The sequence below is a fragment of the Leopardus geoffroyi genome, chromosome D4 (genome assembly GCF_018350155.1).
Source record: "Leopardus geoffroyi isolate Oge1 chromosome D4, O.geoffroyi_Oge1_pat1.0, whole genome shotgun sequence".
Classification (NCBI taxonomy): Eukaryota; Metazoa; Chordata; class Mammalia; order Carnivora; family Felidae; genus Leopardus; species Leopardus geoffroyi.
Genome location: NC_059342.1, coordinates 83,690,314 through 83,713,156, shown reverse-complemented (window position 1 = coordinate 83,713,156; position 22,843 = coordinate 83,690,314). Strand labels below are relative to the sequence as shown.

At 46.4% G+C, this 22,843-nt stretch overlaps 1 protein-coding gene and 1 long non-coding RNA gene across 5 annotated transcripts in view; both read left to right on the top strand.

The window, feature by feature from the left end:
- The window catches only part of NR6A1 (nuclear receptor subfamily 6 group A member 1), a 232,347-nt gene extending 213,763 nt beyond the window's left edge, over window positions 1–18,584 (top strand). For 2 of the 4 annotated variants that reach the window (XM_045469158.1, XM_045469160.1), the window contains 5 exons: window positions 132–359; window positions 1,685–1,939; window positions 9,549–9,670; window positions 11,347–11,499; window positions 13,352–18,584. In XM_045469158.1, the coding sequence (XP_045325114.1) occupies window positions 132–359; window positions 1,685–1,939; window positions 9,549–9,670; window positions 11,347–11,499; window positions 13,352–13,440 (847 nt within the window). In that variant the 3' untranslated portion in view covers window positions 13,441–18,584. The remainder of the gene's footprint in view (window positions 1–131; window positions 360–1,684; window positions 1,940–9,548; window positions 9,671–11,346; window positions 11,500–13,351) is intronic. The other 2 variants (XM_045469159.1, XM_045469161.1) reach the window with 2 other exon arrangements.
- A 1,067-nt stretch (window positions 18,585–19,651) lies between these two features.
- Window positions 19,652–22,264, top strand: LOC123593406. The gene is made up of 2 exons (XR_006710304.1): window positions 19,652–20,827; window positions 21,705–22,264. It is a non-coding gene; the product is annotated as an uncharacterized LOC123593406 (long non-coding RNA).
- The last annotated feature ends 579 nt before the right edge of the window (window positions 22,265–22,843 follow it).

Here is a 22,843-nt window from a genome sequence, read left to right as displayed (position 1 = left end):
ACCGTTAATTATGTCCCTGATGAAGACACACTGCATGGCCAAAGAACACCTTAGCCACATTGTGGCTCACTTCCTTTGAGCAGGCAGTACACCTGCCATGGTTCTGCTTGACATGAAACTTTTCTTTCCAGTAGGTCTGTGGAACTAAATGGATTCATGGCATTCAGAGAGCAGTACATGGGGATGTCTGTGCCTCCACACTATCAATACATACCGCACCTTTTTAGCTATTCCGCCCACTCGCCACTTCTGCCCCCACAAGCTCGCAGCCTGGATCCTCAGTCGTACAGTCTGATTCACCAGCTGGTATCAGCGGAGGACCTGGAGCCATTGGGCACGCCCATGTTGATTGAAGATGGGTGAGTGCCCCATTTAGTCCTTGCAACTTCAAAATGATCTCCACCCCACACCCACCTTCATCCCTGGCTACTAATACCCTAGGCTTTGGAATGAGTCAGGGGATAATGAGTAATGACTGAAGCATCAGAGGACAAATCTGTATATATCTTTGAAGGCAGTGGTCCCTTGTTTTTCTCTTGAGCATCTTTTTTCATAGAGTTGGGACTGTTTTATCAATCCTTATGGAATTGGGATTAAAAGACTTGTTTCTGCTTGGGCCTAGCTAGGTAAGCCAGGCCCTGGGATGGGTCTGAAGTGCTTCTCTGGCTCTGAGTCAGAGATGAAATATACTTCTGGGGATAATCATACATTAAGTTCAGGCTCTGTAACAAGGCACTAACTGGTTGTGGACTATCTGCATCTCTAGCCAACGTACCCATTGGTAGCCTGGTGCCATGTGCTCTGTGTACAGACCTGAGTTGGTGGAAGGAATACTCTTTAAATCCTCTGTCACCTCTACCTGAGTAGATACTAGTTCTGCCTTCAGGCCCACCAATTGCCGCACCCATTCCTTTGGCCTGGGGCACAGGCTGTTTGCTATCAAGCTTCGATCCCTAGGATGTATCTGGAGATCTTTCAAGCTAGTCTCCAATATCAGAGGAGGAAATTCAAAGATTTTCTTATAAGAAGGACACACAAAATCTTTATAAATCTGAGTGAGGGGGTGTGGGGAAGAGTCATGCCCAGGGGCCTTGAGAGAAAGAAAACTGGGACCCTATCTCATCCAGCCCAGAGATGAGAAATGCCCTGCTCCTTCCATACAGCAGTAACTCACAAAGGCTAAGCAACTTTAGTTCCTGAACTCACCACCAGGGGGTGCAATGAGAGCAGGAAAACCTTCTGAACATGTTCTCTCTTTCAGCCGTCTGGCCTCAGGCTCATTTTTGTTGTCAGTCCCTGTATTGGGTGGGTACCAGACCTGACCTAATGGAGCTCTCATTGCCAAAACTAGTGCAAGGGTCACAGAATTTTCTCTCAACACGTGGAACATTTGTGGACACCAACATTAAAAGTCATACTCCCTAATAATTGCACAAATTTCCAAGCCTCCTTTCCTTTCTACAACCTTTTCTCACCAAACCCACCTCCCCAACCCTGAGCTTGCTGCTGGCTCCAGTCCTGCCGCTTTATCATTAGACTCAGTTGAATGAAGTTGGAGACCCATGATCAAGGGCAAGGAGCCCACTGCCAGAGACCCTTTCTACTCTTAGGAGTAACCTCTACCTGTGCCCTTATCCTCCCTCTCTGGCCACCGGAAGTAATTTTCCACTGTCCCTACCCCCAGGTATGCTGTGACTCAGGCAGAGCTGTTTGCCCTGCTTTGCCGCCTAGCCGATGAGCTGCTCTTTAGGCAGATTGCTTGGATCAAGAAACTGCCTTTCTTCTGCGAGCTCTCAATCAAGGATTACACGTGCCTCCTGAGCTCTACATGGCAAGAATTAATCCTGCTGTCTTCCCTCACTGTTTATAGCAAACAGATCTTTGGGGAGCTGGCTGATGTCACTGCCAAGTATTCACCCTCTGATGAGGAACTACACAGGTAAGGGCTGTTGGCTGGGGAGGAAGTCCCAAGCAACCAAACCATTGTCATTCCTGCAAGGTGGGGATGGAGTGCTCCCCACTGACACTCCAAAGGATAGGAATTAAAGCCACACACAAGGCTGGATTTGAATCCTCACTCTACCACTGACTACCTTTGTGACCATGGTCAAGTCTCTGATCCCCAGGTTCTGAATTTCTAAAATGGGATAATACCAGTACTTCCCCCAACAAGGTAGTTGTGAAAAGTAAATAATATTGTGCAGCATGCCTTAGCAGAGTTCTAAGCTATGATTATTATTATTATTATTATTATTTTAATCACATCTGGATCATTGAGGTAAGAGAATATATCTGGGAAAAACAAAAATCTAAACTCTAAACTTTATCTGTAAGGTGAGGGGGCTCTGAGCTATAGTTTACATTCAAGAATAAGACCTAGAAGTCATTGCAGTATCTACTGTGTGCCAGGCACCGGACTTGGCTTTTTTTTTTTTTTTTTTAGTTTATCTATTTATCTTGAGAGAGAGAGAAAGAGAATGTGACCAGGAGACGGGTGAAGAGAGAGGGAGAAAGAGAATCCCAAGCAGGCTCCACACTGCCAGTGCAGAGCTCAGTGTGGGGCTCAGTCTCACAAACTCTGAGATCGTGACCTGAGCTGATACCAAGAGTTAGTCGCTTAACCAACTGAGTCACCCAGATGCCCCTGGGCTTGGTATTTTATATGATTGTCTTCTTTCTTTCTCACAGCCTCCAGCATTATAGGTGTGGTTATGCCCATTTTATAGATAAGAAAACTGAAGTTCAAAGAGACCTGCCCTTGAGTGTTGGGACCAACACTCCAGAGCCTGGATTTGAACCTATGCCTACCTGGTGTCAAAGCTTAGGCTCTGTTACTGTATCTGAGATGCAGTGAGATGGTAACAGCGTGGAACTAAGAGACTGAGCCATTCTTTTCAATGTTTTCTGGCATAATGTCTCATCCCAGCTGATCAGGATCCTGATCTCCCTGTCTAGCACAAATCTTTTACTCACTTTGAAGACCTACAGCACATGGTGACAACCCAAAATCAGAACAAATGATCAGTTGATACAGCTTTTCTGGCTTATTAATTTATCCATGTGAAAAATAAAGCTTAAATCACATTGCAATAGACATTTCATTAATTCACCTTTATTGAACAGTTTAAAAAAACGAAGTCATGGGATTCCAGAGCACCAAGAAAGAGAGGAGAAAAGGTACCCCCATCAATGAAAGCTGAAGGAGATGGGGTGCTAGCCCCCACACTTCTCTACACAGGACCAAAGTACATCTTCACCTGCCATCCAGTTACCATGGCATAAAGACAGGGGGAGTGTTGGGCTGAGAGTAAAGCTCCAAGACTCTCAAGGGCTCTTTGCACAGCTGAGGGAGGGAGGAATCAGGGTGCCAATACCCTCCTCTGATTTTCTAATATTTCCTTTTCAGTGATGCTTACTGGTTTCAGGGTAATCTGTAAATGACAGAGCTTTGAACCCAGCTGACACTTTGACCTGTAAACAGAGCTATCTGATTTTGCACATGACCTAACCCCTTGTCTTGAGCCTCTAATTCATTGTTTCTATCAAATTCCTATCTCCTCCTTAACTCTGGGCCAACTAAGTGTTTGAATTGCAGTTAGCAATGCTAATACTGTCAGGGTTTGTAGAGCTGGCCCAATGAGCCTGGTCTCCTTATTTGCTTGGAATCCACCAGTGCAGCCTGGGGCTGTCTACAAAGTCAGCCTATGGGCTCCAGTCTCTATAGAATGATGGGTTTTCCCAGGTCTTCTGCAGGTAGGCAAGGATCATTGGCCATGCAGATCCCGCTGTGGCTTTGAGCTTTATAAGGCACCCCATCCCACTGTATCCAGTCCCTTGGGCCCTAAGAGCAAGGCAGGGGCCAGTAACAGCTAAATTAGTGAGGGAATGTTTATTTCCTAGGAAGCCTCCTTACCAAGGAGAATGTAGAGCTGCACTGTCCAATATAGTAACTGCTAGCCTCGGGTGACTTTTTAAATTTAATTTAATTAAAATTTAATAAAATGAAAAATTCAGTCCTCATTAGCACTAGCCACATTTCCACGTGCTCACTAGCCACATGTGATTAGTGGATTGTGTATTGGACAGTGCAGATACAGAACATTGCCATCATCTCAGAAAGTTCTGTTGAAGAGTGCTAATTCTAGACGATGTATTGGTGCTGAGATCTCTCGTGGATTCTGAGGATAAGAAATAGATTTGTTGTCAGGACTTACTACTCCATGCTAAAAGCATATGGAATCCTTCCATGGAAAAATAGGAGTTAAATTTCAACAAGTTAGTTCTGACTCCATGTACTAGGACCCTGTCGTGCATGTCAGGGGAGCGGTGTTGGGATCGTAGATGATGCAGACACGGTTTCTGACTCAGGTGAGAGCCCCGTGGTTTAGGGGATTGGGAGACAAATAGAAACAGATAACAGTCTGTAATACAGGGGGATACTGGTAGAGATTGAGGGACATATGAGGGACTAGGAAGTAAGTACCTCTACTTGCATAATCAGGTAGTACTTGCCAGAGGATAAGACATTTGAGTTGCATCTTGAAGTGGGTTTTTATATGTAGATTATAGAGAACAGGAGGAAGGCAGGAGATAAAACAGAGTCCTAGAAGTTAGAGATCTTGGATAGTTGGTTTGTGTACGGAATCAAAAGCAATCCTGTGGATTGTATAGAGAGAATGTATCTGACAGACAGAAATGAGGGGAGAAATGACTGGAGAGAAAGGTATAAAAAGGCAGATCATGAAGGTATTCAAATGCCAATCTAAAGAATGTGGATTATATTATGTAACTACTGTTAAGTCCTAGGATGTTTTTAAGTGGAGTAATTACATGGGCAGTTAGCATTTTAGAAAGATCCCTGAGGCTCTAAAGTCAGGATTGATTGGCATGGACAACGCTAGAGGATGGTGTCTGTGTAGGAGGTTGTTCCATAATCCAGGTAAAAGAAAACAAGGCCTGGACAAGGCAGCAGTGACTATGGGAATAGAGAGGGCAGCACAAAATTAAGAGATAACAAGGAGGTAAAGTCAGTGGGACTTCAGTGAGTGGAAAGTTGGGTGGGGGTGCTACCAGGCAGGTGAGTGCCAATTCTCTTAGCCAAGATAATGGAGCCTGAGAAGAACAGGCTAAGAGATGAGCCACTCTGAGTTTGATCTGGAATCTGTTGAGCCTGAGATGCATGGGGAACTGCCCTGGAGGTCAGAGGAAAAGGAAGTGTGAAAAACCCTGGAATCAGGTACATCAGTGTAAAGCATTCCTTCCTCTGCTAGAAACCCAGGGTGTGGAGTCTGTAATTGGCCATAGCTCTTTTCTACCTTGCCTGCTCCTGCATTACTCCTACTCCCCCAAAATGCCTTTACTTTTTCACAACTCTTAAGTGCAAGTAAGTTCCTGCTGTCATGAAAGGGCTTTTCCCCGATGATACATGACCACCTCCTTTTCTCTCCTCAAATATTGAATCAAATTTATGGTACCCATTTTCCTTAATCAGGCTGTTATCAGACAGTGAGCTGGGTGAATTTGATTTAAAGCAGATTGTAGCACCAGCCAGTGACTGCTCCTGGCCCTAATCAAGACTCCTTCACTCTCAAGAGAAGATGCCTTGCACTAGATGCGCTTTAATGGGCAATTCTATCTCACAAGCACTAGCTCCATTTCTGCCAGATCTATGAAAAGTTGCCTCCCAGCTTCCCTGCTCAGATCCTAGCTGTAAGGTTCAAGAAACACAATCATTTTGCTGTTACAACAGGAGCAATGATGATGATGCCATTAATAATGATAATAGTTAACAATTATAGACCGTTTATTGTGTCAAATTCCATCTTAAGTGCTATACAAACATTATTTGTTTAGTCCTCACCACCACCCGAAGCAACTGCACTAATATTATCCTCGTTCCACAGAGGAGGAGCATGAGGGTCAGAGAGGTGAAAACTCAAAGCTACAAACCTAGGAAGAGATGAAGTAGACATCACCACCTAGATCTGTTGTGCTCCAAAGCCCAGAATCCTTACCATTTCCCTCTGCTGAATTATTTAGCCTTCTCAAAACTTGGGCTTTCTGGAATGTGTCCTGGAGTTAGAGTCTTACTCCCATCGTGAAGTGTTTATGTGGGTGCTGAGATGGCAGTTCCTCTAAGGTTGTGGCTGATGACTGCTCCTGGGGGTAGGTGCATTTAGCTGAATGAAAAGGAGACAACTAGGCCTCTCAGCCCCCTTAATGGGACATAACTTACATAGTGTCAGTTTCAATTGCTGACTGAATGGTCCAGTGGTTTGGGGGATCCTGGCAGGAATGTTTTCTTTGTCCTAGCATGCCTATGTAATGGGAACCTCGAAGAAGAATGGGTGTGTTTGTCCAACTTTCTGGCTTTAAATGCTGATAATGTGCAGACAGGGAATACAGGGGCGTTAGAACTGTGGAGTGGGCAGATGTGGAGGAGGCGCGGCTGGAGGAGAAAGCAGGCCCATGGAACAGAGAACAATTTGTTTATCAAGGGGTGGGATGCGGGGTGTGGAGGAAAGCTTTGCAGTCAGGCTGTGGAGACTGAGTGGGGGCTACTGGGCTGGCTGCCAGCCCCCCACCACTGTCAGGGGTCCATGATAGTTGCCTGTCCTAGGAAATTTGGAAAAGAGAGTATGTGCTGTCCCCAGTAAAACGGGCAGATTTGGGACATGTGCTCATGCCAGGCACTTGGGAGCTCCTTTGTATCCCTTGCAGTAAGTTCACCACCGCAGGCTGGGGGTCCGGCTGATAACCACACACCTGCAGGTTCTGCAGTGCCAGAGGGAGCACTTGGGGCAAGCGGTTGCTGATTAAGGGAGAGAACGTTATCTTTGTTTGCTACACTGCTCCGCCACAGACATTGCCGCTCTGCTTGTGTCCTCCTTTTTGACCTACTGCTTTTCATCCCCACACCACCCCTCCAGGCAGATCCTAGAGGGAATTTGCAGGAAAGACCTTTTTCCTCTCAAGAACAGAAGTAGCCAGCAGAGTACTGTGATGAGGCAGTGATGTGATCTTCACTCTCAGGCCCACTGCCTCCTGCATGTCTCAGCAGCATCGAGGCACTGCAGCATACCCCGCACGTAGCTGAGTTGAGCCCTGGGCTTAGTTGCTGTGGGAACCTGACAGTCAGGGAGTGGACAATGGAGTGCTGAGAAAGCAACAGGCTTGGAATCAGAAAATTTAGGTTTAAACTTTGGCCCCACCCACCACCACTTATCTACCATGTAACTTTTGTGGAAGGCAAGATGCTCTTCTTTTGCTTCCTTATCCCTAACGTGGAGGTGATATCTCATGGTTGTCAGGGGGGTAAAATATAAGAATGCACTAGGGGCACAGTAAATAACCTCTCTGAGCTTTGTTTTCACATGTGAACAGAGAATTATAATACCAATTTGGTGGATTTATTGGGAGTATCCAATGAAATAATGTGTGTCGAATATTTAACAAAGTACCTGGCAAGTAGCAAATGCTCAACAAAGGGTAGAATGGTAGATAAGGTTAGTATAGGAGCTGTTCAGTATAAATTTGTCTATCAGCCAGTTTGGGAAAGTATTAATAAAGTTATAAAAACTGTTGGGCCAGGCACAGAGAGAAATGGAGTCGGCCGTCATTGTTGAGATCAGCTGATGGAAGAAACGAAACCCCAGCTCAGACTGAGGGGGAGCCAGACTTTGAGGCAAAAGTGTCAGGGCTCTAGATTGCAGGTAGCTGCTGCTGTAGCTACCCCTAGTGCTTGAGAAGGGCAGATGCCTCTGGCTCCAACCAGGGCCAGGCTTTCCCCAGGGAAGAAAAAATGTGCTGCTTGCCCAGGAGGCCAAGCCCTTGCAAGGCCTTCAGAGTCAACGCAGAAGGTAGTAGAGCCCAGACAGCAGTAGTACATCCCCAGGTGTTGAGGGGGGCAGACAGCGCCTTCTTGCCTGGCAGAGGGCTGCAGTACTCAGATCTGAACATGCCACCAGGGAGCAGTCCCAGGGCTGAGCATCTTCTCTCCATGACTGAGCTGCATCTAAGGCCTGTCTGGAACTCTCTTTAGTCCACTCCTGGAAGGGCAGAGGCTGAGCGTGACCCCGACCCCAGCTTTTATAAACACTTGCTTCCCCATTAAGCCTTTTTGCCTTCTTGGTTTGGTGGTGTCCCCACCTCTGGTATGAGGTATTCCCCGCTAGGACCCAGAGGATTAGTCCTCTAACCTTGGCTTCCTTTTTCTAAAACTTGGTCTTCCCCCAAGGAGCTTTCTCCTGATCCAAAGAAAGGATCATGGTCCGCATTGAGTCTTACCTGCTATGTAGATGTTGGAAAACCAAGGCCTTGGGAAGTTAGCCCAGGTTCCAGGTTCTAGCTCTGTCACCAACTGTATGCTTGTGGACCAGTCTCCTCCATTCTTTGAACTTCAGTTTCTCGTCCGTACAGTGGTAATGATAGTCTCACCTAGCCCATAGGGCTGAGAAGATTAAATGAGAAAGTACACATAAAGTGCCCAGCACAGGGACACCTGGGTGGCTCAGATGGTTGAGCATCCAACTTCGGTTTGTGGGTTTGAGCCTCGCATCAGGCTCTCTGCTGTCAGCACAGAGCCTGCTTCAGATCCTCTGTCTCCCCCTCTCTCTGCCCCTCCCCCACTCACATGCTGTCTCTCAAAAATAAATAAATGTATTTTTTTTTAAGTGCCCAGCACAGGGGCGCCTGGGTGGCGCAGTCGGTTAAGCGTCCGACTTCAGCCAGGTCACGATCTCGCGGTCCGTGAGTTCGAGCCCCGCGTCAGGCTCTGGGCTGATGGCTCAGAGCCTGGAGCCTGTTTCCGATTCTGTGTCTCCCTCTCTCTCTGCCCCTCCCCCGTTCATGCTCTCTCTCTGTCCCAAAAATAAATAAACGTTGAAAAAAAAAATTAAAATAAAAAAATAATAAAATAAAATAAAAAAATAAAGTGCCCAGCACAGACACTGGTATGACATGGAGGCTCAGTTAATGTTTCTGTCCCTCCCTAGCTGAAGTCAGGGATGCCAAACATTTTTTTTCACTGTGTGTAACCTCAGCCCTGCTAGAAACAGTGAACCTAAAAAATATAACCGTCAGCCTTTTCTTCATCGTGGCAGAAGTTCACATAGAGTCACCATGGCAGCTGCCATTGACACTGCAGGCTGCATTTCAACAATAGTAGTACCTTAATAATGTCATATTTCTCCACATTTACGTTTCACAGACTGCCTTTGGCCCTTGTTACCCTAAGCAGACCAGTGTTACTATTTTACAAAAGAGGACCTCAAAGGTTAGAGGGGTCAAATGATTTTCCCAAAGTCTTATAGCTTTTATATGTTGGAGCTGGATTTGAACTGAGATTTGATTGACCCCACCTGACCTTGGGAACCTCAGCTTATATGAGCTCTCTTGGCTGCTAGACAAACCATGGAGCTACCTGTCCTTCACAAATGGTTCTGGATTCCATTTCCCCCAAGTTCGGGCTCTTTTCAATCCTCGATTCCTTAAGGAGCTATAGGAGACCTCTGGCTTCCCTTCCTTGACCTCCACTGTCTGTTTCCCAGATTTAGTGATGAAGGGATGGAGGTGATCGAGAGGCTCATCTACCTATATCACAAGTTCCATCAGCTAAAGGTCAGCAATGAAGAGTACGCTTGCATGAAAGCAATTAACTTCTTAAATCAAGGTAAGTAGCTGGGGATGAGGAAAGGGGACTTTGTTGTTGTTGTTGGCCAGAGAGCATTTGCCCTCGTTTCACACACCACCTCCCACCCCTTTACCCTCAGGACTGTCACACAGAATCTGCCACACCATGTGGGTACCAATCTTAGATAAAGGCCTGTGCTCCCCTCATCCTGCCCCTCTATAGTGCAGAGCATGCTTTGGATTTTTTCTTCAAACCTAAATGCCACAGTCTCTATAACTCATAGAGGAAGGAAAAGGATTCGCTTTGTTTAGTCAGTTTTAATGCATTTAAACACAGACACCAAGGACAGTACATGCGTCATTTAAAATCTGTACCAAGTTTACCAGCAACTGAAGAAGAGCAGGGTGACTGATGAAACTATTGGAGATAAGACCTCTGTGACAGTCTGGCAGTGCTTCTGACGGCCCCTTCGGGGCAGAATGGTGGTGCACAAGAACTCACACGATGCGTATCAAGCATGGCTTTTGTTTAGAGGAGGGCCGAATGTTTATGTGGGGGATTACCTGCAAAGTGGCGCTTGGTAGCTGCTAGTGACCAGAGTGTGGAGGAGAATTTGTATTCTCTTTTTTCCAAAGTAGTGTATGAGTGCTGTACTCTCACAGTGCAACGGGGCGCGTTTGCTGCCTTGTAACATTGAAAGTGCTCTCTTCCTGTGTTCAGTTTCCTAGTCGAGACTTCCAATACCCTCCTCTTTGCCTGCTCCTCCTGCTGCTTCTCCACTATTCATTCATTTGTCTTCTCCACTCATTTATCTGCTGTTCTGTGTGCCTTCCCTAGACCAGGCACTGTGTTGAGCATTAAAGACATTAAATAAAAATAGATCCCAGGTCTCTGGCCTCAAGAAATACACACTTTAAAATGGCACTTGACACATTACTTGAGCCTCAGATGGGAGGGAGATCAGCAGCAACTTCTTGGAGGAGAAATCTGAGTGGGGCCTCAAAGGCTGGGTAAGATATATAGAGAGAGAATATTTATGTTCTCTTATTTATGTATATATAAATGTGTGTGTGTGTGTGTGTGTGTGTGTGTAAACTATATATTCTATAGATAAAAGGGATAGTGTGTGTGTGTGTGTGTGTGTGTGTACATACATGTCCATATATATTATATATACACATATACATTTTTATATAAAGAGAGAAATCTATATAGAAAAAGCTGCAGTGACAGCCCAGGTAGAATAGTGTGAGCAGAAGCACATAGGAGACCATGTGTGAGTATATGCCTAGCATAAACGTGTAGGCTCCGCAAGCTTTCTGATCCGCCTCCAGCAAAGGGCCAGTTTAAAGATACTCTGAAAGATACATTGTGAAAGGTAGATTATTCAGCCAGTTGTTGAACATCCACTGGTGCCTGTTTTGTGTCAAGCACTGTGCTGGGAGCTATGTAGGAGTTGAGGAAGATAGAGCCTAGCACTCAAGTGTTTCAGTCTAGTGATTGTCCTTTATAATTTTTTGCCTTTATCTGATTTCTCTTCCCTTGTCCAGAGTTTTGTTCCTCCATGTCAGAAAGAGAAAAGGTCTCCTGTTGTGACAATGTTTAATAACTTTTAATTGAAAGATGCACATATTGAAGGAGCTGGTGTTCTTTCCCCAATAGAAAACCCCTTCATTTCCTGTGTGTGTGTGTGTGTGTGTGTGTTTTTTTAACAGATATCAGGGGTCTGACCAGTGCCTCACAGCTGGAACAACTGAACAAGCGATATTGGTACATTTGCCAGGATTTCACTGAATATAAATACACACATCAGCCGAACCGCTTTCCTGACCTCATGATGTGCTTACCTGAGATTCGCTATATTGCAGGTAACATTCTTAGTGCTGGGCTTCCAAACCTTCCTTGGCTTGTGAAGGGAATGAGACAGGCAGTGTTTTCAAAATGCTTATTCCAGGCCCATCACCAACTGCATAAAAGAGCTTCTACCATTGCCCTCAGAAAAGTTACATTATAATGAGAATTTTGTGTTTTCTTTGTAGGGAAAGAGAGTCTGACATTTCCTTTGTGCCTATGATGTGCAGGGTGCTTTGTGGCCTTTTGTTACTTAATCTCAGAACAAACTGCAAGGCTAGTGATTGGTGATATTATGGTCATTCAGTGGATGGTGAAACAGGTTCAGGGTTTCCCAAATTAACTTCAATTCCTGAGTTATATACTTTAAAAGGGTGGATTTTATGGTATTTGAATTAATTATATCTCAATTTTTTTAATTAACTTCATTTTGGAAAATTTCTTACAGATTTTCTGGGATCATTCATTTAAAGTGATACCTTTAAAATAATTCTCAAAAATTATACCTTTGCAAAGGAATTCTTGTTGTTATTGTTGCTTTACTTCATTTGGTAAAGATTCTTGTGTAGAGTAGCCAGTATACACTGAGGGAAAACACAGAAATGTGACCTCTAGACTAAGATTGTTCCTGTCAGATTCAGCAGTGCAATTTTGAAGGAAAAATTTTTCAATCTGATAAAGGAATTTTTGTTTCTACTTTTTGGACCTAGATGGTCTAGCAGATCTGAAATGGACCTAAAATTTTGGAATTTTAGGGGTGCTTTGGTAGTTTATATCTCAGCATTTCCAAATCTTTGTCTTACTGAACAAGATATTAATCAGATGCTCTCTGAAATAAAGAGAGGGCAGTAATTAATACTGATCTGGATTCTCAACTCTGGCAGCATTTTGAATCACCTGCGAAGCTTTTAAAAAATATCTGTGCTTGGATTGTACCCCAGAAATCCTGATTTAATTGATATGGCATGGGACCTGGGCATGACTCTAAGATACGGTCAGGGAGAAGAACGACGGCCTCAGATATCTACAAAGTATGTTAGCACACTGAATGCTCTGTGAAGTCCTCTAATAAAGAAACCTGTATACCTTTATGAACCCTGAATTTCTCAAATTTACTTGCCCCTGTGATTACCCCCCTCCTTTTCTTTCCAGTACTTTTACTCACCCATTATACTATTCGAAAGAACAGTGCTTTTTGGAATGCTAGTTAGAGAATCTGACAGGAAAAAAAAAAAACCAGAATATGTTTCTCATGGTATTTTAGCTCTAAGAGAACATCTAGGAATACCTTTCAGTTTCAGATTCTTCATCTATAGAATAGGGATAAAAAGTTCCAGCTGTCACATGGAAATATTGTGAGCATTAGATAAGGCATTTAAACACCTAGTGCAGAGCAAGTAAATGGTAGCAATGATTATAGCTTGCACCATTACTAGACTCTCTAGGGCACCAGAATGGGTCGGGTATCAGGATGTTAACACAGTTTGTCTGATACTCCTGGCACTTTTCTTGCTCCAATCACTCAAAAGGGCAATAAACATCCTCTCAGGGTGCCTGGGTAGTTCAGTCAGTTAAGCATCCGACTATTGGTTTTGGCTCAGGTCATGATCTCACAGTTTGTGAGTTCGAGCCCCGCATCAGGCCCTGTGTTGACGGCAAGGAGCCTGCTTGGGATTCTCTCTCCCTCCCTCTCTGCCCCTCCCCTGCTTGCTCGCTCTCTCTCTCTCTGTCTGTCTCAAAATAAATAAACTTAAAAAAAAAAAAAAAAAAAAGGCAACATTCTCCCTTTACCAGCCTGAGAGGAAGGAGGCAGCTACACTTTCCCACTGCAGCCACTTGCTAACTCTTCTTTTCCCACCTTGTTACCAGGAAAGATGGTGAATGTACCCCTGGAGCAGCTGCCTCTCCTCTTTAAGGTGGTACTGCATTCCTGCAAGACCAGTGTGGGCAAGGAATGACCTGTTCCCAGCGCCCCACCTCAGGCCAACTGCAACGCCTTGGGTGGGCAGGACAGGCTCCAGAAGAAAGAGCCAGAGAGACCAAGGTGGAGGCTGTGGAGCAGTGTTTCCAGTCGCCTCCATAGCAAGAAGAGTTTTTGTTTGTTTGTCTGTTTTTTTAACCTCATTTTTCTATATATTTATTTCACGACAGAGTTGAATGTATGGCCTTCAACATGATGCACATGCTTTTGTGTAAATGCAGCCGATGCATTTCCTTGCAGTTTACAGAATGTGAAGATGTTTAATGTTATAGTGTTGTCATTGTTTAGAGATAGTTCTTTTGTATTTTGAGGGAGAGGGTGGGATGGGGCTGAGATGAGTATTTCCATGATGTTGACAAAGACGACTACCTCAGTGGGAAGGGAGGGATGTGACCATCCCTACTTTTTCCACATGTTCTCAGCAGACTCCTACATTAGTCTGTCAGAGAGCGAACTGCCTTTTTCTAGCTACCGAATTGCCAGGTAAAAGTAAAAGAGCACATCATAAAGGGGCAAAGTGGTGTTGGGAGGTTTATCAAGCAAAGTGGGGAAGACGTTGGGAACAGGACAGGAGATAAGGATTTAGCCATCTCTTTTCTTTGGAAAGCATGACAGTTGAGGGGGAAGGGCACAGTGACCAAATCTAAGTTAGGTGTCCTCCCTCCATACAAGTCCTCAGGGAGAAGGGTTTCTGTTCTCACACCATGCTGTGGGCTCCCCCTGCCCCCACCGTCTGAACACCACTGTCAGTTTCTGCCACTGTCAACTTTTCATCCACACAAGTGCTTGGCTGTAAGTTAATTCTTGGGACTTGTCTACCAGCTCCCTAGGGGTCACAGCTACTTAGTTTCTTTACCTGGATCTACCAAGGTCCACTTTCCTCAGACTCCTGTCTCTCTCTTATAAATTTGGCTTCCTATTGGCCCTTTGAAAAAAACTGAACAAAATGTCATGCTCTGAATCCTGGTGCCCACTGCTAATTTATTCTCCTTTCACCTTGCTTTCTTCAAAGGGTAGTGAGACAAAGGCCAGACTGCCAGAAGAATCATCTTCCTTTCCCTGTTCCTCCCCTCACCCCATCTCGTCCCACCCTCAGGACTGAATCCCAAACCTGCAGTCTTTCATACAGTGGGAAGGACCATCCCCCCATCTGCTGAACGGAATTTTTGCCTCTTCATTCTACTCCCAAGTTCTCCTAATCTCTCCAAAGTGAGACCAGGTTTCCTTAGAAAGCCCAAGGATCAGAGTGGCCCAGCTGCCTGTTAGACTATCAGTGGCCTGGCTGACCAAGGCCTAGAGGGCTGGAGTCCAAAGCACCTGGAAGGGAAGTGGCAGGGGGTGGGGTGAGGCTTGAAACTACCTCATGTTCCTCAGGGTCCGGCTACCCCCTCTGCAGATATGGCCTGGACCTCCTAGTCTTTCACTACCTGCCCCACCTAGTCCTGGGAAATGTTCCTTACCCTCTTGGCTTTGGCCAGCGGCCATACCATGTCTGTCTTAGAGTTCTTTCAGGTGCTTTTCCTTTCTTTGCCTTACTAGAGCAGTTGTCTCTGCCTTTACCCAGGTGCCTCCCACAGCCAGTGCAGCAGACAGACCACTTAACTGGGTGCCTCCCTGGGTGGGCTTGAGGGGCCCACAGCATTTTGTTTTTCCTGTTTAGTCAAAGGTCTTTTGCTCTCTTCCCAACCCGGCCTTGCAAACTTACCCGGTCAGCCACCACATCATGTGCATACCAGGTAGTCCGTGTCAGATTGTAATCTTTTCTTCCCAGTGAAATGTTACGGGTACCGGCAGAATGATGACTTTGTCCCTTGATGGATCTAAAACTCAGAGCATTTATTATTCCTTAATGCCATTTCTCCAGCTGCTCTGAAAAAGAAAAGAGACATGTTCCTCAGGAAAAGCTCCAACCAGAATGTTTTTCACTAGTTGATGGGAAGTGTTTTGTGTGTGTATCTGTTTATTTCTAAGTTCACAATATTTTTGTTCCCCTGAATTTTTTTATTTAACCAACTAGATCACATTCTTTGGCTACAGGTCAGACTCCAAGCTGCTTTCCTCAAGGTAGGGGAGGAGACATATATCAGAGTCCCCTTCTCCAAGACTGCTCCTGTGTGCAGTATCTTTCTTTGCTCTAGACCTCCATGTGTCAAATTATTTTTTGAAATTGCTTTTCTCTTAAATTAAGCATTTTACCGGTTGTGTTGGATATCAAAGGAAATTGCTCTCTGACAAGGCAAGAGCATGTCTCTCCAATAACGCAGCATTAAACAGAGCAAGTTGTTAATTTGTGGAGTGGGGGAAAGGTTCTGCAAGTTGCCATTGTACAAATCCATTTTTACAAATGTTTGCAGCAGATTCCACAGAACAAAGAGCCCATTCATTGCCAAGAGCCCTGCAGAATTTCTGAGCCAAGTGGCCGTGTGTTCCAAGCCGGAGCCTGACCTGTGGACAGCCTTTAATGTCTTCTGCACCCAGTCCTTTTATGACGTGGGCTTTTTTTAAACAGGGTAAAGTGAATGTGTTGCATTGCAAACTCAGGTATTAGGAGGAGAAGGTAGGAGTGTAGCTAGCAGCGTGGAGACATTAGGTCAGCCACTAGATGTATTTGTGAATTTGGTTTGAAGGACACAGAGAAAGGTTGGAGGGGGAGGTTTGGTGTGTTTGTTTTTTGCCTTTCTTCCCATAATGTTTGGTTAACAAGGTAGCCTTTTTGCTAGTGGAAGAAGAAAAAAGTTGTGCATGTTGTCTCTAATTCCCTTCTCTTCTGTCCTCTCTCTGATCCCCTGCTACCAACAGCGCTCACTTTGAGTGAGAGTTTTTCCACCATAAAACTATAACCCTGAAAGCTGTGGTAAAGCTGTGTGCACTGCATTGAAACACACAGGCTTTTCCTTTCCTTTCCCATTAAGTGTTTTCTCGACCCAAGATAAAAGTTTGGAATCTTGGAACTTCACCTACAACTTATGCTCTCTGGCTCCTTTGTAGAATTTTGGAATTTTTCACAAGGTTCAGTGGTCTCGCCCTTAGTCTGGAGAAACTCCCCAGAACCTGTCTCTAAGCACTCCACCTGGCTCAGAGGACACCCGGCCCCATGTCTGCCCCGTAAGTGAGGTGAGCAAGCCTCCAGGGATAGAAGGCAGCACGCAGGAACCTCCTTGTCCTGTTCTCCAGAACCAGAGGATGCATCAAGGGAATCTCAGGGTCTCTAAGGCATTGCTGACAGTCACCCACCCCACACCGACTTGCTTCTCACTTGCCACCCCATTTCAGGGATGTGAGTACCTGCCATGGCCAATACGTTACCAGGTCCTTAAAACCCTGGGCTCTCTGAGTTAGCTACCTTGTTCTCCCCATTTCCTAACTTTGTTTGTTCTTGATTTCCTGAGGAATGGGACAGATGGAGACAGATGAACAAACACACTGGGCAGCACCTAAGCCATGTCCAAGGTTGGCCGAAGTAAGGGGACCCTGGCCTCTCAGTAGGGCAGGAAGTTGAGCAGTTGTTCCAAGTCTTGAGCTCTGGGCCCCTGGTTTATATGCCTTTTTCCTTGTTGCTTTTTAAAATTTTGCAATTATTTTAAGAAATCCAGGCTTTCAGACCAGCTCTTTTATTAAACTTTTCTTTATTGATTTTTTAAAACAAAAAACAAAACTAAAACAAAAAACAAAAAAAAAAAACAAAAAAAAACACCCACACTATTCTTACTTTCCCCAACTTGATCCATGAGAATCCCCTACACCCCCCTCTGCCTTTGCAGTTAATCATTCCTCCCTTTTTCCTCAGCTTGAAGCATCTATGTCCAGTGTCTGTGAAATGATGTTTTATCTGTGTCTCAGGATGAGAAACGGCAATCATTCCACCAGGTGCTGGAAACTGATTAGCCTCGAGGCAAGGGTTTCTAGGGCCACAGCTCAGGGATGTGTATTTAATTACAGGGTCCCCAGAAACCCCTCTCTTGGCTGCCACAAGCAGCAGCTTCTTTTTTTGGGCTTGAGAGCTAGGCCTGGACTGTTTCCTCAGAAGCAGGAGCCCTAGAGAACATGTGGAGTCTGGGAGCAAGCTGGGGCTTCCTTCTCAGCTAGACCTGGGCTACCTTGAAACTTGAAGACTTCTGGCTGTCCTGCAACATGAGCCACGGTGGCTCTGCCTCAGTATACCAGCTCATAAAAATGCCTGGTCCCTCTGCCCAATCCAGCTCCTGTCTGGCCTCCCTCCTCTGGGCCTGCAGCCCTAAATGAAGCACAGCCTGCTCAAGAATCAGTTGCAGGCTCAAAGGGAAGCTGTGAGGTAGGCCAGAGTTTGCTCCAAGCCCAAGAAGAAAGTTGTGTTACTGGTGGAGGCTGGTCTTCTAAATCCTGGAGCCAGCCCTGCCAGCCAAAGGATCATTTTTGCCCTTTGGTGACCATTTTTTTTTTTTTTTTCTTTCTCTGAAATGTCTTATAATAGGTAAGAATGTTGTTGACTCAAATTTCCATGAAAAAGAAAAAAATAAAACTACCTCTTGAATGACATCCTGATCGATTCCTCCCTGAGGAATCCTGTGGGAAAAGAATACTGCAGCTCCCTCTCTGTTTACATGTTTCTGTCAGGAAAGAAGCCCTGCCTGCCCTGGGGTGTTGGTGTTTTTGTCCGTGTTGCCATCCCAGGCTTGCGATAGGGGCTTGTGGCTGCATTGCAATGTCTGGGCTGCGTCTGGGGAGTCCCAGCCACCTGCCCAGCCATGGACTAGCCACCCCCCGCCCCCCTGCAGAGATCACCATTTCCTTCCTGTGATCCAAGGCACAGGGAGCACCACCTCCCACAACCCCACCGTCAGGTGCTGTAGTGGCACACACGTCAGTGAACGTGTCCCTCAGCTGCCTACCGTTGGCCCACTTCCACCCACAGTCCTGTGTAGGAATCGCATAAATGGGATGTCTCTGAGCCCTTGTCCCCAAAGGGCCGGCCAAGGGCTACCCAGGCCCTCTGCTACCTCCCACCCTGCCAGCTGGCAAGGGATGGGCCCTTTTCTGTGAATTGACTACCTGTGGAAATGTGACCAATTAGTGTGAAATGCATGTTTAGCAAATGTTAGGTACTGTATTTGAACCAATAAATGTGAATCCTTCTGCACGTGGCATCTGTCTGTGAAGCCTGTCTGGGGTTCTGGGGAGGGATGGTGGGGTGTCCAGAGGAGCTGGCTGGGGCCTTCAGACCCGTTGCTCCTGCTTGTAGCAGACACCCTCCCCACTCAGTTCCTGTTGGTGAGGGTCTGGCAGAGGGATAACTCAGAGCTGCTTGAATCAATGGCCCAGTACTGAGTAAGGTGTCTGCTCTGTGTGCCAGGCGCTACGCTGGGACTTTTCACAAACCTGAACCTCCTTGAGCTCCAAGGATTATTACTTCTGTTTTATTGAAGTGAGGTGAAGGGACTCATTCAAAGTCATGCAGTCAGAAGGTGGCACAACTAGCGGAACTAAGTCTGGTGGGGGAAGCAAACACAGACCTTTGCAGTACAGTGGGATCCAGTTGTAATGAAGGACATATATGAGGTTGTAAGGGTGTAGAGGAGGGAGTGGCTTGTTCTACTCAGGAAGTGCTTCACAGAGGAGTGTTGAAGGCAGGTCTTGAAGAAAGGCACCGGACAGAAAGGAAGCTAGACCAGATAGAGGTGAGAGAAATCAACATCTTTGAAGGCCCACCCAGCTTTGAATCAGAAACATGCAATATTTGGGTATAACAAGGGATTGCTGTGGCAGGAATGGTGGCAGATGGAAGGGATTAGCAAGAGTTGAGGCTGGAGGAGCCCTTGGGAGCCTTGAATGCCACATTCAGGAGTTTAGGAAGGAAAGCCATCTGCCAAGTCTCTGAAAGACAGCTATATCTCAGTGCAGCAGTCTGCTGGTGGTACCTTGCCTATTATGACACCACGGTCCAGCCTATTAACATCTGTCTTCCCAGTAAATAGACGAGGTTTTCTAGAGCTGAGAAAGTGGAGGCTCTAAGGAGTCAGGGATTGTGCCCAAAGTCACACAGGAAGTGTCAAGACTTGTACCCAGAGATGTCCAACTTGAGAGCCCAACTGTCCTGTAATCCTGCTGTTCATATGATCAGAGAAGTGTCAGAATTGGGGTTGTGGGTTATATGAAGACAGGAAAGATGAAGGTTCCTCAGTTTGAAACCATAGAGGCTGAGGAGAGTCTGATCAAAATCTATTAAATCCCCATGTGTGAAATGAGGGGAAGCCCAGCTGCCTTCCCACACCTCAGCCTCCTCTGGCACAAGGGACCAGAGAACCCTTGAGGTTTGAAAGAGGTGGTTTTAGAATGAAGGAAACCCTGCAGAACTAATTAATAGACTTTTCCTTGCTGCACAATAGGAAACAGATAAAACACAGAGGTGCAAGGAAGAGAAGAAACACATTCGCTGAGTGCCTAGTGAGGGCCAGGCACTGTGATGGGGGCTTCACATGCATGATCTCCTGTAATTCCCAGAACAGCTTTATAAGGTGTAGGCTTCAGCCCCGTTTTACTCCTAAGCAAATTGAGGCCCAAAGAAATTAAGCTCTTTGCCTAAGATGACATATGAGTAAGTGGCAGAGTTGGCTTTTGAATCCAGGTCTATCTGATACCAAAGTTACAACAGGCTTCCTCCCTGCTCTGCCTGAGCAGTTCAACAGTGCTGAATATGAATGTCTGGAGTTTGTAACAAAACTCAATAATGGCCTTTGGTTGAACTTTTTGCTATTAACAAAACAAAACCCTATGAAACTAATAAAGGATTAATTTCTGTAAGAGGTGAGTAAATGGACCTAACCAAATTAATCTGAAAAGTGGTGCCATCCCCCAAATAGGTAAGGTACTACAGACACTGAATCTATGGTTTCTCAGAACACAGACAACCCAACAAGGTGGCTTCCTGGAAAAAGTAGGAGCTCCACTGCCAAAAACCTGGGAAATACTGCACTCAGTCTACCTTCCTCTTAACTGATTCCCAACCTTCGTTGGCATATTAAAGGCTCTGAGAAATCTTACCTGAAGAAAGCTAATTTCTGTTTAGCCCAGGGCCTACCAGAAAAGTATTTAAACATGGAATATTTTTTTCTTCCTGTCAAAATTCTCCTGGGACAGTGTTCCATGGAACAAAATGTAGAACATTGCTCTAAATTTCTAAATTGCTATGGAACTAATGCTGAGCTTTTGGTTTCCTTGAGTGCCAGGCAATAATCTGGAAGAATAATAAAGAAACATACATAGAGCAAGGCAAAGCACAGTACTCGGCATTTTATACGCATTACATTACTGATTCCTCAAAGTCACCCTCTGAAGTTGATGCTGTGAAGATCCCATTTTACAGATAAGAAAACCGAGGCCCAGAAAGGGTAAGTAATTTGCCCAAGGTTACGTAACTCATGTGACCTCAGGAATTAGCATAAGCGAGCACGGAGTGCCTCCTGTTACGGAGGATTTGTGCTGACTTCCTTATCCTAACGCAAACCCTCTGAGGTGAGTAAGATCATCTCTAGGGCCACAGCTCTGGCTTATGTCAGAGTCTGAAGCCAGAAACCACCAAGAAAATGATGGGTGTTGAGATCAGATTGGATGTGGCTACATGGATCCCTCCCTTAGGGATCATTTCCCTCAGGCAGCTTGTGTGACAGGCACCTCAGGGATCTCACCATCCGAGGCCTAATTCCAGGTCTTCCCCTTACCAGTTGTATGTGGCCTTGACCCAGATTGATACCTCTCACTTTCCTGGCCAGATAAATGGAGATGACGTGCCTGTCTTAGGAGTTAAGGAGGACTCACCGTCCCCGGTTGGAAGCTGTTATGAGGGGAGCCACAACCCCTCACACCCCAATAACACAAGCCCAGAAGAGCCACAGTCCACCTCTCTGGCTTTGGCTGCCCACCAGGGTTTTAAGTCCACAGTGGTAACCAGCTCTCTGAGATGCTGTGGCAAAAGTGCCCAACCGTCAGACCTGGGGCTCTCGGAGTCTTGTTCCCTTGGCAACAAGTCTCACCATGGAGACCACAGCCCCATCCTTGCCCTCCCGGCAAGCTCCCTCTCCACAGACCTTTCCTGTTCAATACCTAGTCCGAGGAGAAGTGTAGGAACTGAGGAAAGCTCCAAGGAGGCCCCTCCTCAGGGTGAGGAGTTTGAGGCACAGCCAGCAGGAGAGGCAAAAGGAACTCCCATTCTTGTGTCCACTCTATGCCCGGCAAGGTTCTGAGGAGTCTACATACCGTGTCTTTTAGGTTAAAAGCCCAGCACTTTTACATAGTGGAGACCAAGGCTCAAGGAGACAAAACGGACCAGCCCAAAGTCTCACAGCTGGTCAGTGTTGGAGCTGACACTTGCATCCAGGGTGTCTGACCCAGGACCCCTTGTTTCCTCTGCAACTCCCTACCCACACTGTGAGTCACCACGGCTACGAACTGGGGAGGGTCAGATGGTTGCGTGAATCCCCTCCGCCCTGGTTGTCGCATGAGTAGCAGCCAGCAGCCTGTTGAGGCCTGGGCCAGGCCCTGCGGCAGCAGAGGAACTGCACTATTTTAAGCCAGGGCCAGCAGGCCCCATGTGGGCACAGGGAGGGTGGCCTCGGGCCCTTGGCCAGCTTCCCGGAAGTCACCATGGCCTCCCTCCTCTCCCCTGAACAGCTTTCTGAGGCAGTCACTTCCCAACAAACAGGAAGGAGGCCCTCAGGCCAGGAGACCTCCAGCCCCAGCTTCCTTCTCCTACCCACCCCCCCATCTTCTCTACATGGGGGAGCCCACCAGCTAGCTACGTGCCGTTATCTGGACTGACTCTTAGCAGGTGGGTGGCAGGGGGTCTGGACTTCTGCCTGGGCTGCCCCAGTTCACCCATTGTGAGTCTAGGGCCTCCACTTGCCCAGGCCCTTTGCCCCCTTGCCTACAGCCTTATTTCTCATATCCATTCCCATTGAAGCTGGCCACTGTGAGCCAGAGAGCAGAGCAGAGGTATCCCCAGACTGGTCCGACTCCAGGACCCTAGAGAAAGACAGACTAAGAGACTGAAACAGAAACAAACTGGGACATTGCCAGAGAAAGACTGAGGCAAAAACAGTGATAGACACAGATTAATCATGGCAGAGACAAAATTCGAGAGATGCTCAGAGACAAAAGCCGAGAGAAGCAAAGAGACAGCTGCAAAGGTCTGGGGCCAAGAGGCCAGCAGAATGGCTCTGAGTGGTTTGCTCCCGACCACCCCCCAAGTACAGGCCCTGTCTCAGGGCTGTGGGGGGCCCACCGGCTGCGCGGCTGAAGAGGAATGTGGGGAGCAAGGCTGGGTCACCCCTTGAGGGCCAAGCGTGTGCGCTGTGAGATAAACTACTCCAGGAAGGGGGCCCCAGCTGCGGCTGCACGCTCCAGGAGCA